Source organism: Crocuta crocuta, unplaced genomic scaffold (genome assembly GCF_008692635.1).
Source record: "Crocuta crocuta isolate KB4526 unplaced genomic scaffold, BGI_CrCroc_1.0 scaffold31, whole genome shotgun sequence".
Taxonomy (NCBI): Eukaryota; Metazoa; Chordata; class Mammalia; order Carnivora; family Hyaenidae; genus Crocuta; species Crocuta crocuta.
The window spans coordinates 11,684,072-11,699,611 of record NW_027528362.1 but is presented as its reverse complement, the minus strand read 5'-3'; the positions used below and the strand labels follow the sequence as shown (position 1 = coordinate 11,699,611).

The 15,540-nt window shown below is 43.1% G+C and overlaps 1 protein-coding gene across 1 annotated transcript in view; it reads right to left on the bottom strand.

Annotated features, from left to right (window-relative positions):
• The window catches only part of MYO16 (myosin XVI), a 461,549-nt gene that overhangs the window by 187,400 nt on the left and 258,609 nt on the right, over window positions 1-15,540 (bottom strand). Inside the window, exon 20 of the mRNA XM_077754002.1 lies at window positions 1,964-2,036. Coding sequence (XP_077610128.1) covers window positions 1,964-2,036 — 73 coding nt within the window. The remainder of the gene's footprint in view (window positions 1-1,963; window positions 2,037-15,540) is intronic.

The window sequence follows — 15,540 nt, the reverse complement described above, 5'->3', positions numbered from 1 at the left end:
GATACAAAAATCTCAGGCTATGAATACTTTCTACAATACGTAATTAAAATAGTTAGCAGAAAAAAGCATAAGGGCTACATGTAACTGAAGTAAAACAAATAAGTTTTGATAAGGAAACAACTTAAATGCTTTGTACGTCTCAGTCATCAGCACGGACTGGATGGATAACTATGTGGGGTGCGGAGAAGGGGGTGGGGTGGGAGGGGGGCCCCGAGAGGCCGGGACAGGATACCACTCCCCCTATGTTTCCGCACATCGCTTACCAGGAGACAGAGGACCCAGGGCGTGTCATCAGGGACATGAAAGCCTGTACGTTTTCTAAAGCAAAAATGTCAAGAACCAATACCACTGCCAGACCGCACTGAACTATTCGTGTCGAGAGGCGCATCATAGTCACGGCCCTCAGACCCACGTGCATTGTGTAGACCCCCGACTCTCTTACCAGTCAGTCTTGCAACTGCCCCGTCCTCCTGTGAGTCCCCAGCGTCCTTACAGCAAGCGATAAATAAATAAAACCACAGCCCTCCTCCCCCAGCTTAGCCGTGGATACAGAAGTCCGGACGGAGAAGAAATCTGTGGTCTGTTGCAAGGTTTTGTACGGAACATGATTCATGGTGACTCATCCTGGGTCAGGTAAGTCACCATGATTTAGGCTCTTTTCACAAGATGCTGCACCAGTGTTTTAGAAAAAAAAGAAAAAAGAAAAAGGCTGAAATTTAAAAGGTTTCCACGCGTTCCCACTTACAACAGTAACGGCGGCTCTCCGCTATTNGCTATTTCTTACACGTGGACATGAACTAGAAAAATGATGCCCGAACCTCTAGGACCGTAATCCGGTTCAAGCCCACATCTCTGTAAGCCTCTTACTGCCAGTTGTACAGAAAAGGAGACCGAGGTTCATTATAGATTTCTCATCTTGACCAAGACAGCTCACAGAATTGGGTTTCAAATTCACATCCGGTGTCACGAACCACCACATTATCTACCTTGAGAAAATAAACCTGGGGGCGCCTGGGGGACTCGGCCCGTTAAGCGTCTGACTCTCAGTGTCGGCTCAGGTCATGATTTCGTGGTTCGGGTGTTTGAGCCACGAGTCAGGCTCCACGCTGTCAGGAGCACGGAGCCTGCTTGGGATTCTCTCTCCTCTCCCTCTCTCTGTCCCTCCCCCACTCACACTCTCTCTCTCTGAATAAATACATAAACTTAAAAAAAAAAATAAACCTGAACAAATAATGTAATTATTAAAAGCTTGCAATTCTTCCCATGATGTAGCACAGCCAGGTTTTCTCTCTTTCCAACTACACCCTTCTATCGGTTCATTTCTCCTTCCCTGCCGCCAAGGACAAGTTCTCTTTCTACTCTCTTCTTTAACATCTAATGTTTAGATATACTCACTTTGATTAAATGAATCATACGTTACTATGGAGATACTTAAAAAAAACACACACTAGTACTTTTCAAAGTGCCCTAAATTGTAAATGGATTAAAAACAATCAGTGCCTCTTGAATCTGTTTTTTTACGAGTTTCCGACAGTCACATGTATGAAGGTCACATAGAGCTGAACCTACAAATAACAGTATTTAGCATAATGGGGTTTTTCCATTCTGAGTTTTGGCCGAGGTTTTTGAAGACCTTTGCCTTTATTCCGCGAAGCGACACCCTCCATCTCTCAAACCTTGCTGAAATACCATCCCTTTAAGTACAACTCAGGTCAACAGTGCCTTTTAAAACAAGTGCTTCTGTCTAAAAAAAAAACTTATGCCATTTGTTTATGGACCACATAAAGATGGGTATGTCCGTGAACTAGGGATATACATTTTAAAACAGGATAGAAAAGGACTTATTTTAATTCTGTATTTGCAAGCAATTATGCAAATAGTCTCTACTAAATAAAGGAGTCGATTTGTGAGTTGAAAAAAAAACACATTAACGTTGATAAAGTTTCAAAAGAAACGCACTTACTTGCTCAAATTCATTCTTTTGAAATTCTTCGAAACCAAAGATGTCCAATATTCCGATATCCAAGGTCTGCGTGCTGAAAGGAAACAGTGCCATCAGTGACCAAGCACATGACCCCCGGCCCGTCGCCTCTCCAGGTCGGAGAAATCGGGACCCTTTGCATGTCACCTTTGATTGGAACTATTGGAACAGCCAATAGTTATCTCCGAGTCTTACACAAAAGCTCTAAAATTTAAGTGTTCTCTTAATGTTTTAATTCAAACACAGATCCGTGAATAAAACACATTGATTTCTAAGTTTAAAATGTAACAGTATACGGGTGGTCCAATATTTGCTTCTCTGAAACAGTCTCTTTGCCTCAAATTCAACTACACGTGCTTTCCCTGGAAAGGAAAGGGGATCTGCCAAGGCGCTCTCACCAGCCCCTGCCGCCATCTTGTCGGGCCGCACAGCAGTAACTGCAGCAATGTCTTCAACACCGGTAAGTGCGGAACAAGGCAAGACACAACGAAGCCGCGGGCACGTTCTCTGATAGACCGAATTGTGCCGCGTCAAAAACCATACAGCGATCTTTGTAAAGAACTTCTTACAAATAAAGAAGAACGAAGCGTGGGTGTGGCACACCAGCTGGGGGTACAGCTGGAGGAAGGCACGTGAGCACCTGGTGATGGTTCTGCCGTCAGTGTCATCTCCTCTCCTGGGGTCTGCCAGCATCGCGGAAGCTCCAGCCACAGATAAGGAAGCTCATGGTGCGTGAGGAAAGGGGAAGAGAACTTAGGGGTGGACTCTGCAGGGGACGGGGGCGCCGCGGGGAGGGGGCCGAGGTGGCTTCTTACAGAGTAAGCCGCGGATGATTCTGGAATGCAGGTCAGCAGGAGGGCACACACCTGGCTGTCCCACTTCCTGCTCTACGGCGCGATCAGGTGGATCGCCATCCTGATTCCTGCCGGTGGCTGTGATATTCCATCATCACGGATTGTGTCAACCCCATCACCCTCCTTGATGCACACACTAGTGTTGCTTTCTTTCCACCCGACTGGTCCAAACCGCACTACTGGCACCTAGCTCTCTTTTTGTGCCTGTATTTTGTTTGCACAATCAGTGCATAACCATCATACTTTAGGGTCTGTAATATGTCACTTAAATGACCACTGTCCTCTTAAAAGGCAGAGTAATGATTCTTTGATATCCTGTCTCTAAGATTAGTTCTTGTACATGGTGCAAATATGAGCTTCATAAGCTGAAAGACAGTATTTTAAAAGCCCTTAATAGAAATTTCACACGGCAGAGAATATAAAGCAGCGAGGGAAAGGGACAGTCATTGAACGGATGTAGCCACGTAACTGATTAAACTTTTCAGAAGGAAACAAGAGTTGGCTTTGTCCCTCACCCCGTGTGTCTAAATAAACTCTACCTGGATTAGAGAGATAAATGTGAGAGCAAGAAGCTATGAAAATGTACGAGAAAACAAAGGTGATCATTTTTGTCTGCTTTCGGATGTGAGAAAAATCAAAAGAAAATGGTTAAAAGCATGATTACACAAATACCAAATCCTTTTGTATTTGTAGAAATAAACTCAAAACAATTAGAGGCAAGTGTTATTTTAAAATGTGCTTTCTCATTCATCTTCATAGATGTTTTTCTGATCGGTTGACACACATGTCTAGTCACATGTCATCTTGCGTCTGCCTGTGACCTCCAGCCCGCTGACCTTACAGTGTGCACAGGGGGACGCTGGGGGTGATGGTCACTCAGGGGTGGCCTTGCTGAGGTGGAAGACGAGCTGTTGTGGAAGGTGTGTGTGCACGTGCGTGTGTATGCATTCCACATAATGAGCTGCCCTGTTTCCCTTCTGGGGCTGGGTGACGAGGGTGATCAAGCTTGTCAGTTTTGCAGACGTTCCGTCCTGGGCAGGAATCCTGGTTCAGACACTTTATAGTTGGACAACTTTTGGCAAGTTACTGGAATTTTCCGCGCTATGGGCTCATCATCTATGAAACTGAGGCAGCGAGTAACATCTGTGCACCCAGATGGTTGTGACAATTGTCAATCAAGTTCTAGGGCAAGAGCTGGTGGACACGGTGTCTCTGATCACTGAAGCTGCTTTCAAAAGCATTTTGGGGCGCCTGCGGGGCTCAGTCGGGTGAGTGTCCAACTCTTGATTTTGGCTCAAGTCATGATCTCATAGTTTGTGAGTTTGAGCCCCGCATCAGACTCTGCTCTGATGCCACTGAGCCTGCCTGGAATTCCCTCTCTCCTTTTCTCTCTGCCCCTTCCCTGCTTTTGCTTGCTCTCTATCTCTCTTTCTCGCTCTCAAATAAATACAGTTAAAAAATGAAACAAAAATCACTTCCACCTACTATAAAAATGAAGAGGAGGGCTCACAGATGAAATATAAAGGGCTAATAGGTGGGTTACGAATGCCAATCTCATTTGCAAAAGAAATAAAAATTTCAAAATTAAGAAGAGAAAAATATTCCCATACACTTTTGTTGGGAGTTTAAATTGGTAGAGTCTTCTTAAAAAGCAATTTGGGGGTGGGGGCACCTGGAATGGCTCAGTTGGTTAAGCGTTCGACTTGAGTTCAGGTCATGATCTCACAGTCTGTGAGTTCGAGCCCCGTGTCAGGCTCTGCGGCTCAGAGCCTGGAAACTGCTTTGGATTCTGCATCTCCCTCTCTCTCTGCCCCTCTCCCACTCTCACTCTGTCTCTTTCTCTCTCAAAAATAAATAAATGTTAAAAAAAATTTTAAGAAAGCAATTTGGTTATGTGGCCTAAGGCTTTGAAACCTTCCTATCACGTGAACCAATATTTCCACAGGCAGGACCCTAGACTCAGGAGATTATCCAAAACACGACTGAAGACTTACAAACAAAGGTGTTCATCATGATCTTAATCATAGTAACAGCAACAACAAAAAGTAGTAACAAATACCCCACATAAAGACATGATTAACCAAACAGCATGCCCCTGCCATGGGTTAATTTAGTGAATCTATCAAGTTAATAGAAAACAATATATAAGTTCTATATAAAGAATAACCCCAATTATATATTCAGAAGACCTCTGATCTCTTCACCCCGAGAAGAGGAAACAGAGATGCTTTTGTTTACTTCTTTTTACTGTTCTGCATTTTCTAAGGTCTCTATACTGAAATACTATCGTTTTTATGAGCAGTTAATATTTAACTGGTGTTTACAAAGACACTGGGAAAACAGGGGAAATGGTCTTGAACAATGATAAGGTAAAAAACTAAAAAAACAAAAAAACAAAAACGAAGCTGAAAACAGAATTTATACCATTTGTAAACTTAGAGCATCATAGTATAATTTCACCCATGTTAAAAAATAAATCTGTGGCACAAAAAAGTAAAGCACACGTTAGCATCGATGTCTTCAATGGCAGGCCTACAAGTGATTCCTTAATTTTAAAATGCTGTATCAATCGGTTAAGCATCCCACTTTTTGATTTTGGCTCATGTCATGATCTCATGGTTCATGAGTTCAAACCCCGCGTTGGGCTCTCTGCTGACAGCATGGAGCCCACTTGGAATTCTCTCTTTTTCCCTCTCTCTCTGTCCCTCTTCCACTCTCTTTCTCTCAAAACAACTAAACTAAATAAATAGAGTGTTCTATACTGGATATTAGAATGCTCATTATCATTACCTTTTATTTAAAAAAAATATCTGATGGAACACATTTTGGGTATTTTCTGAGTAGGTGGAGGAAAAAACAACAATGATCTCAGGACAGCGAGAGGGGGGTGCAGCCCAATAGGGAGGACAGAGAAGGGCTTCCCAGGACCAGAAGCAGCAGCAGGGACCCCGCGGTCAGGGAGAGAGAGCAGGGCCGTGCTCTGAAGGCCACGTGTCGGTCCCCAGCATGGATATTTCCTGCCGACTTTTCCCAGGTTCTCCCGCCTGGGCCTTGACCCCCTTGCCCGGTTCCCAGCTGGCCTTGGCAACAGCAGCACACAGCGCTGAGGGAGGCTGGGAGAAAGGGCGAGAGTGATCAATGACACGATGTCACCACCTAGGTCCTTCCCCTTCTTGTAGGGATGGTGACTTCACGGCACACAGAGGACGGACGCAGAGACCACCCAGGCGTGTTTGGGCGAGCAAAACGTGCGAAAGATTCCAGTTAAGCTTGGGGCAGGTAGACGACTAATTCGCAATTTCGAGTAGCATAGATGTGGTTGAAAGAACACTCCTGTTAAAGGATTTTCCCCCATCCTTCATAGACTCTGGGTTGACTCAATTTGGTTACAAAACAAAAATGTTATTGCAGAAAAAAGATGGGAAGGAAGGAGAGAAACCAATGTCGGGGAAAATGAAGGCATCTTCAGGATTAATTTCACAACTACTGACAGAACTAATGTGTTCATTTTTTTTGTTCCAAATCTATTTCATCCTTTATGATTGAATGAAATATGGGTCTGTCACTGCAATAGCAACACTGGCAGAAAGGTCACAAGGACTTGTAGCCAGAAAAACGCCCGCGCGGCGTGGCAGTCAGCGTTACTGTCATTTCTCTTACTGATATCTTGACTCGCATTACACAGGCATTTAACCCAACATCCAATTTCTAGCAAGGAGGAGCAGACGGAGGTCATCTGACCCACTGGGATATGGTCCCACAGGCAAAATTAACATATTAATGAGATGGCCCCTTCACATTCAGCCTTAGAATTCTGCTGAAGGCTTTCTCTATGGTTAACAAAACTGCCTCACTTGCATTAGCTTATTAGTAAAATGCAACCCCGTTTACATCAGACATCATATTAAATGCCAAGGCAGTCATCTGGCTTTGTGTTCTTCCTCCATGCGTGCAAGGATGGGAAGGGAGGAAGGTCCGGATTAAAGAAAATGTCCAGCACGAAACATGGATGAGCTAATTGTGTTTGGGCAGAGGGGTCCAGTGGGCGACACAAGTCAGGTGTCGTCCTCTCGCATCCCTGGCAAGACTAACCAGAGACTTACCCGAAGTGTTTAGCCGTTTTAGGAAATAGCTCAGTCCTGCCTGACGCAAAACCCTTAGATGGAGCCACAGTTGAATCAGCCTCTTTGGCTGATCATTGAGCCTTAGGACCCCAGATGGGGGTAAGACTGAAATCTGAAATCACCGGAGACTAGAGCAATCTGCCTGTCCGGACACCCTGCCCTGGGGATCGGAGGCACTTACACGGAGGTCATGGGTGCAAAGCCCCAGGAATTGCTGGGCCATGCTCTGGCCCTCCCCAGTCTCCCGCCCACGTGCTGGGGGACTTAGGTAACGTAACCCACACGGTGCCTCGTCTTGGAGGCCAAGTCGCTAGCCCCACAGCCTGTCTGAATCTTGCAAGGATCTCTCCAGTCCGTGCCAGGAGGCATGGGGGGCGGGGGGCGGGGGACCCTGGGGTGTCTACTTTGGGGAGTCCTCCCTTTTATTCTTTGACCAAAGTGCGTGAGGTTTATCATTTTCTGAAAACATGTCAAAAATTAGGGAAAGAGTCTGAAGTTGCTGACAAGCTGAACTGGAAGCCGGGTGATGGGTGGGGATGGTGTGACCAAAGCAGCCGTCTGCCTCCTCGTAGCCCACGGATCTCACGCGCGCCCACATGGTTCCGAAACACAGCGCTTCTCTGCACTCCTTCCCACTAGAAAGATAAGTTAGGAAGTAAAAAAGCTGAGACCTCTTGAGGCGAAAATTGCAGTTCATTAGCCTGGATGTACAAGAAAATCTTGCGGTGAGAATAAAAATCTGAGCTACCATTTTATGGAGTTGTGTTTGTCAAGCACGTTAAAACATTTAAAATGCCTTATTTCATTTGGCTTTAACGAACTGCCCTGTGAGGTACGGACAGTGATCACCCCCATTCTACAGAAAAGAATACTGAGACAGAGGACAGTGAAGGTTTAAGTTGCCCATGGGCACCCATCAGGATTAGATGGACCCAGGACTTGAACCCAGGCTGGCTAAGACTAGCCCCGCGTCTGCAAGCCCTGGGAATTACCACGTACATCTACGGCCAGCCCCTGGTCCTGGAACCGAGTCTGATTCTGGCTCCCAGGAGCCAGGAAAGGAACCCTCCCCAAGTGTGAGAAGAGCAGAAATCATAAAAGATCACTTAAACCCTACGTCTCCGCGAAAGCTACAACTCACAGCTGAAGAGCATTAACACTAGGAGGGGTGAGGAGAGACTCAAAATAACTGCTTTGCAGATCGAAGGACAAGTCTAAGGATAGTTCTTCACGATTTCAGGCTGTAATCGAAGGGTACAGTGAAACCTCACCATGTGCTTCAGCCTGTCAGCAGCTCGGAATAGAAGACACGGTGCCCACCCCCAAGCAGCCTTGCAGTGAGTCTGCGGACAATGAGCCGGGAGAGGTCAGCCTCAATGTCAGTCAACGGCGACTTCTCTGCATCCTAAGATCTGCGGAAGATTGGAGTCTGGGAAGGCAGGTAGCTTGGGGCTCCGGGGCTCTCTCGGTTTCCTAAATGAGCCACTGATGGGATTCTCAAGTGCGTCCTCTGTCCCGTGGCCATCTAAACCTGCGTGCTCTCAGCTCGAGCTCAGACGTCCCCAGCACACTGTGCTCTCCACCTCTTCAAGAGAATACAGATCTCTTTGTTGACCATGGGGGAGAAAAAAAAACCTCTTTCATGAAAATTTTTTATTTGTTTTGAGCTGCTTGGACTAATACTCTACAGAACATTCTCTGGAAAACACTGTCCTGGTGTGAATTTCCTGATTCTTTCTGCGGTTCTGATCTAAGTAAGGCTCAGGCAGAGACAGAAGAAGGAAGAAGGAGAAGAAGGAGGGAGAGTGAAGGAGAATGGAGAAAACAAGTCAATTGTGTCTTTGAGGTCTGTTTCCATACTTCAGTCCAGTTTAGAACGTTATAAATTAGGTAATTATAATTGTTCTGATTTAGCCTTTGGTCTTGAGATACACATATTTTTAATAAAAATGCAACTATTACTGGCCATCTCTAGAAGACTATCAGTGGAAAAGTGGTTTTTTAAATTGTCAAAACAGAAATCAAATAACGTGTGACATAAAATCATTTTGACGTTAGTCACCCCAATCAAGAAATTGTGTGTCCTGAGGTCCTGCCACTTACGAATGGCTCCAATCCATCCAGCAAAGTATATTTTAAGAGCTACCACATATTTGGGTGAACTGTTGTTTTCCAACTCACCCTGCCTGGGAATCACAGACTCAGAGGCCTTTTTAAAAAATTTTTTAAAATGTTCATTTATTTTAGAGAGGGAGAGAGACAGAGTGCAAGAAAAGAAGGGGCAGAGAGAGAGGGAGACACAGAATATAAAACACGCTCCAAGCTCCAAGCTGTCAGCACAGAGGCCGACACGGGGCTCGAACCCACGAACTGTGAGATCATGACCTGAGCCGAAGTCAGATGCTTAAACGACTGACCCACCCAGACGCCCCACAGAGATTTTGAAACCAAAAACAAGCCAGAGACTTGCAAAGGCCAAGCCTCCATCTACAGGCATGTGGAAGAGGTCATTATGGATTTAGGGACTGACACAATTAAGTTTCACAAGGCATAACTGTCTTACTAGAGATTTCTTTGAAGTTAAGTGTCAGGCCCAGGATAGGAATCCTGGACTCTTGCTTCCTATTAACACTTAGAAAAAATCAAAACCCAGATAAAAGATAAAATTACTGTCATCAACATAACCCTTCAATCCACTGGCTACAGACCACAGCGAGAAGTGATACTCCACTGTCTCCTTTCCAGGCTTCCCTGTTTCCCTCTGTTTCACCTAGAGGCACCTGACAGCTTTGCAAGTCTAATGGGTCCCACGTGCTGATGTGAGACACGCATACACTGCAAAATGATGGTGCTTTTTTTAAGAGTTCTTTTTCGCCCTTAAGAGTGATCCTCTTTGCACCGCCCTCCTTTTTAAGCTCTGGCTACTTACAGTTTTAAAGAACGGGTCTGGATGTTTTGGGAAATTTTAACAGCAAGTTTTGAGAAACCTAAGTCTTGCGTACCCCAAGGTCTGGGATTTGGGTGCCCAGAAGATGAGGGTACTAAGCGTCTGGGAGCACTGGGGAGTGGGGAGGTATCTCAGCATCTCCCGTATCTTCCCTAAGACGGAGAGCCGTCTTTCCGACCACCGCCTTTGAATGAATCAAATACAGTCTGTGATTCAAAGTGGGCGTTGTGAAAATTAAACTGATTAGACAGTGATTTGTAGCAAGCAGATGTTGCTGGATAACCACCTGTCCCAAAGCTCAGTGACTAAAAGCAGTAACTATTTATTATGACCCTCCCAGCCCTGCCATCAGGGTGAAGATGACCTCACCCGAGGGCCTGGGGCTGGCTGGCGACTGGCTGGCTCACAGACTGATTCTCTTTTTCCACGAGCGAGCCCGGACTTAGGCACGCCAGTGACCGAAAGCTGAGGAAACAGATCCGCAGAAGGGCTCAGGATTGGCATGTCATTATCTTTGCTGTATTCTCTCTTTTTTAACCTTTTTAATGTTTATTTTTGAGACACAGCACGAGCGGGGAAGGGGCAGAGACAGAGGGAGACCCAGAATCTGAAGCAGCTCCAGGCTCTGAGCTGTCCGCACAGAGCCCGATGAGGGGCTCAAACTCATCAACTGCGAGATCACGACCTGAGCCGAAGTCAGATGCTCAACTGACTGAGCCACCTGGGCGGCCCTTTGCTGTAATCTCTTGGCTGGAGCAGATCACAAGGGCAGCTCAAGTTCAAAGGGAGGGGAAATAGACTTAACTCTTAAAAGAGAAGTGTTGTAAGTTGTACTGATTTCCACCGCACTGATGCAGAGAAAAACCACTGAGACCTCTCAGTCTACCACAGCCTCTTCTCTTGAGAGGAGCTTCTACCTATTCATTTTTTAGTTCATCACCTTTTCAATGAATATATACAGAACACCTAGTTTTGCAAGGCACTGTTCAAGATGCTAGAAGCCCAGATACAAAAAAACAGAGATCAACCTCGTGTGCATATACAGAGATTTGAAACTTTACATAATGATTTTATGGGAAATAAAGAAATCATCTATAATTCAAAAGGTTAATTTACAACTTTGGTTTTAAATCTTTGCTTTCTTACTGTTCTTCTGACAGTCTTCAATGTGGGAGGCATTTGAGGGAAGACTCCGGTTTCGATCCCAACATATTGGGGTCCGTACATGAAGTCCCTCGTTGCCAGGCTGTGTGACTAAGGCCACTTACTAACCCTCTCTGAATTCCAGTGTCTTCATTTAAAACAGGGAGTCCACAATGCCTACCTCACAGCTAATGTCAATATTAACTGCAATAATCCTGGGCTCAAAGCCCAGCTCATTTATAGGTAATTTCCAATAAATGATAACCAAGGAAATTGCGCCTTTTATTTTAAGTACACCTTTATCATGTATTACATCTGCACGGAAGCCAGGCTTGGAAATATGTTTTTAATAAGATGGTATGTGAAGCGAAAAAAGTTAAAGAAAACCTGAGCTGACAAAAAAAAACCCCAAATGTTGAAAAGCACATCCTCCTCGATTAGAAAACTATAACAGAAAAAGGCAAACAATATGTAAAATTGCGGTTCTGAAATTGCCTCCCCGGCGTTTTCTTCAGGGACAGGCAGGTCACCAGGAGCCAGAACGGGACATTGTGCTCTCATTTCCGAACGGCACTGCGGCATTATTTATTCGGGCACCACGGTGACTGTGCTCAAATGACAGGCACGGAGGAGCATAATAAATACAGATTTGGTTAACTCTATTGAGCAGGACAGGTTACCAGAGGGTTGAAAAGAGGCCAAATGCATTTCCCCGGTTAGCAGGGAAACCAGACAGCGGCGCGGCCAGCAGTGCAATGAATTTTATCCTTTGGATAAAATAGACAAGCTCTAGCCTCTGCGATCTGGGCTCAAAAAAGAGCTGGAGAAGAAGGCGGCGAGGAGGTTTTTCATTAGCCTTATACATCACCGACTTCCCTACACATTTTGTTGAACCTGTTTGAGTCTTCAATAATATCTGCAAATCATATGATCGTCATTATCGAAAACAAAAAGGAACTCCTGTTTGATACGAAAAATGTCATATTCTCACAGTGATGACAAATCTCTCTTTCCTTCCATCTCTTGAAAACACGTACTTAAGGGAAAAGTACACGGTTATTTATTGGTTCAATAAGCTACACTGTTCTTCAGACAGTTTATCACATTATCATGATTAATATTTAAATTTACTCATTATTGTGTCCATAGTGTATGGTGATTTTTATAACAAGGGTGGTAAAATTTTAACCATTATTTTGTCTTTATTATGCAGTAATTTAAAATCATGTCTGGGCATTATAATACAAATGATGCTTTGGTAAAACGCTAATATTTTTCATTCCTCTCGATCCTCCTATCTGAAAAAAAAAACTGAATCTCACAAAGTAGTGCAAAACAAATGTACAATTACAGAGAAAAGGGTCTTAGCTCTTCAGGAAATCATTATACATATGGGTGTTTTGCTAAGGAAATGGAGCAGAAGGAGAATTATTTAGAAAGCAGGTTTGTCTCCGATAGTTTGCTAAATTGTGTAATTCTGGTTGTCATGGAGATAGCACCATGATTTAAATAAGTCTATACAGAAATAGAAGTCACTCATACTATATTCATAAGAATCAAAGAAATCTCATTATTTAATGGGGGAAAAAAACTTCCCAGTTTGGATGAGGGAGGGGAAAACATGGTGTGTCAAATTTATTTTTCTGACAAACTGTTATTTTATCTCTGAAACAGCATAAAGACAAAATATTTAGAACTAAACAACAAAGGGAACACTACATGGTAGGCGTCTGGAGGGCACTAGGTCTTTGGGAGATACTTTACTGACTCAGGGTCAACAATATCATCGGAACATAGGAGACAAACACTCCACTTAGGATGTCAGGGAAAAAAAAAAAACAACAAAAAAGCAAAATTCAAAGGAAGTTAAAACAGGCATATAATGAAACTGTAGACCTACTAAAACAAGTAACATTAACATGAGAAATGGGAAAAATGAGTTTTCAAGATAAATAATTTTTATAGGCAAGTTTCAAGGAAGAGTCCTCAGTGATACCGGGGCAGAGGCATAAATAAATAACCAGGAATGTCAAGGTTCTCAATCGACAGCTACAGGAGAGATTGAAGGATTGTAAAGCAAAGCTATGATTCAGCTGGCAAATACATTTAAAATATTAAAGTGGACAGTTTTCTACAAAATATACATGACTCAAAAAAGAAACAAAATAATCTGATCAGACCTATAAACTTTAAAATAATTCATACACGGGGAGCCTGGGTCGCTCAGTTGGTTAAGTGTCCATCTTTGGCTCAGGTCATGCTCTCACGGTTCGTGGGTTCGAGCCCCGCGTCGGGCTCTGTGCTGACAGCTCAGAGCCTGGAGCCTGCTTTGGATTCTGTATCTCCCTCCCTCACCCCCCTCCCCTACTCATGCTCTGCCTCTCTCTGTCTCTCAAAAATAAATAAATGTTAATAAAATAAAATCATAAAGTAATTAGTACTCAAACGGCAATCTGCCCTCCACCACCCCAAAAGGTTTTAGAAAAACTTTCACCAGGCATTCAGGGCACAAGTCATCTTCATTTAGCACAAACCATTTTAGAGAAGTGAGAAACAGGGAAAGCTACTCAACTTACTCTTTCACATAAACCTGACAGCAAAGCATTGTATAAGAAGAAAAAAAAAACCCCAGAATTTCTCACTAGTGAAAAATAAACATAAACATCTTTAATAGACATTAGAAAATTGAATCAAGGACATCAGGACCAAAGAGCGTTCACACTCTAAATGAAGAATTATTTAACATAAAAAAAGTACATCAGTATAACTTGCTACATGAGCAAAGAAAAGGAGAGAGTTACAGTGCTCTCAATATGTAGAGGAAAAAAGTGTTACATAAAAGTTAGCATCCTTGATTGAAAACACTTAGGAAAGATTATCTCTGAAACCCTAAGTAAGCAGATTACTTACTGGCAGATATGTAGAGATAGTACATAAATTTGGAAACAAGAGAAGAATCTCCACTAGCACCACAAATTATCAACATTATACCAGCAGTGGTAGCCAATGCAATAAAGGAAGAAGAAGAAATAAGAGACATAAGAGACAAAGAAGAGAAAAAAGGTAATTATGATCCTTTACATTAGAAAATAGTAAGATATTCCACAGGAAAATTATTAGAACTAATAAGAAAAGTCAGCAGGGTTTCTAGATATAAGATCAACATATGAAATGCAAGATTGAGAGTCCCAATAAACAATTTAAAACGTAATAGAAAAATAACAAAAAATACAAAGTACATATGTAGAGAAAAAAATCAAAGTGTTAAAGAAATTGATAAAAATACAAAGACTATTTCAGAAAAGAAAACATGCATAAATAGAAATAAAGATCATATTTATGGGAGAAAAGAATCTAAACAAACCAATTCTCCCCATATTAATCTATAAACATATTTCAAGTTGAAATCCTCAAAGAATTTTTTTATGGACTGAGTCAAAGTGATTATGAAATTCATATGCAAAAGTAAAGATCCAGGGATAACCAAAACAAACAGGAAAATAAACAGTTATTATGAGGACTTACTTATTAAAACAATATATTACTGATACAGTTTTAGTCAAATAGATTAAAAATCAGGAGGGGTGAGAAAGCATTTTAATAATTGGGGATAACTGGGGTAAGGATCATGGGCTATTTGACTAAAAATATAAAATGATATCAGTCCTTCATATAAACAGAAGTGGTTCCTGATGTCTTGAAAATCTAAGGGTTTTAGGAAGAAACAAAAGATGGCTCTGACGTAGGAAAAGGCTGCCTATGATGGGGTTCTAAAGTCAGCCCACCACATCACAGCACATCTCTCCAGGCACATTACCATGGGGGGGGGGGGTATCGAACCCTCAGGGCCTTGTTCAGTCTGGCTCATAATCAGCGAAATGCAAATGAACCCTCTTCCTACAATCCTGACACTAAACACATACCCCAGGGAAAGTTCTTAACATACATCACAGGAGATGCGTGCAAGGAAGCAACACTGTTTATCAATGAGAGGAGGAAGAAAAAAAGAGATACTTAAGTGTCCCTTGAAAGGGAAATAGATTAAAATACTGTGTTTTTCCATCCCAGGGAATTAATGCAGCAGTTACAAAGACTGAATTAGCTCTTCATGTATCACACTGATAACTCTCAAAAACCAGGTGGATTTGTAAAGGGAAGTGCAGCATAAACGTCCTCATGATAGCATTACTTCGACCTCTAATGGCTCACAATGTTACAGATTGGCAACAACAAAAAAAACCCAACATTGAAACAAATACAGAAAAGGAACTGTGGGAAATGTACATGGGATTGATGGCGAAAGGGGAGGAAGGGATCCATGTCCACAAACAAAAGGAACTTGAGCTTTTCATTGTAATTGCCTTTCTTCCATGTTAAAACTCTGAAGCAGAAGTGGTGAATGTTAGCAGTGTTCATTCTAGGTAGGTGGTAAGTGAATGACCTGGTGACGCCCCTCTGTCGTCTTCTTGATTAGTACATCCCCCAACCCCC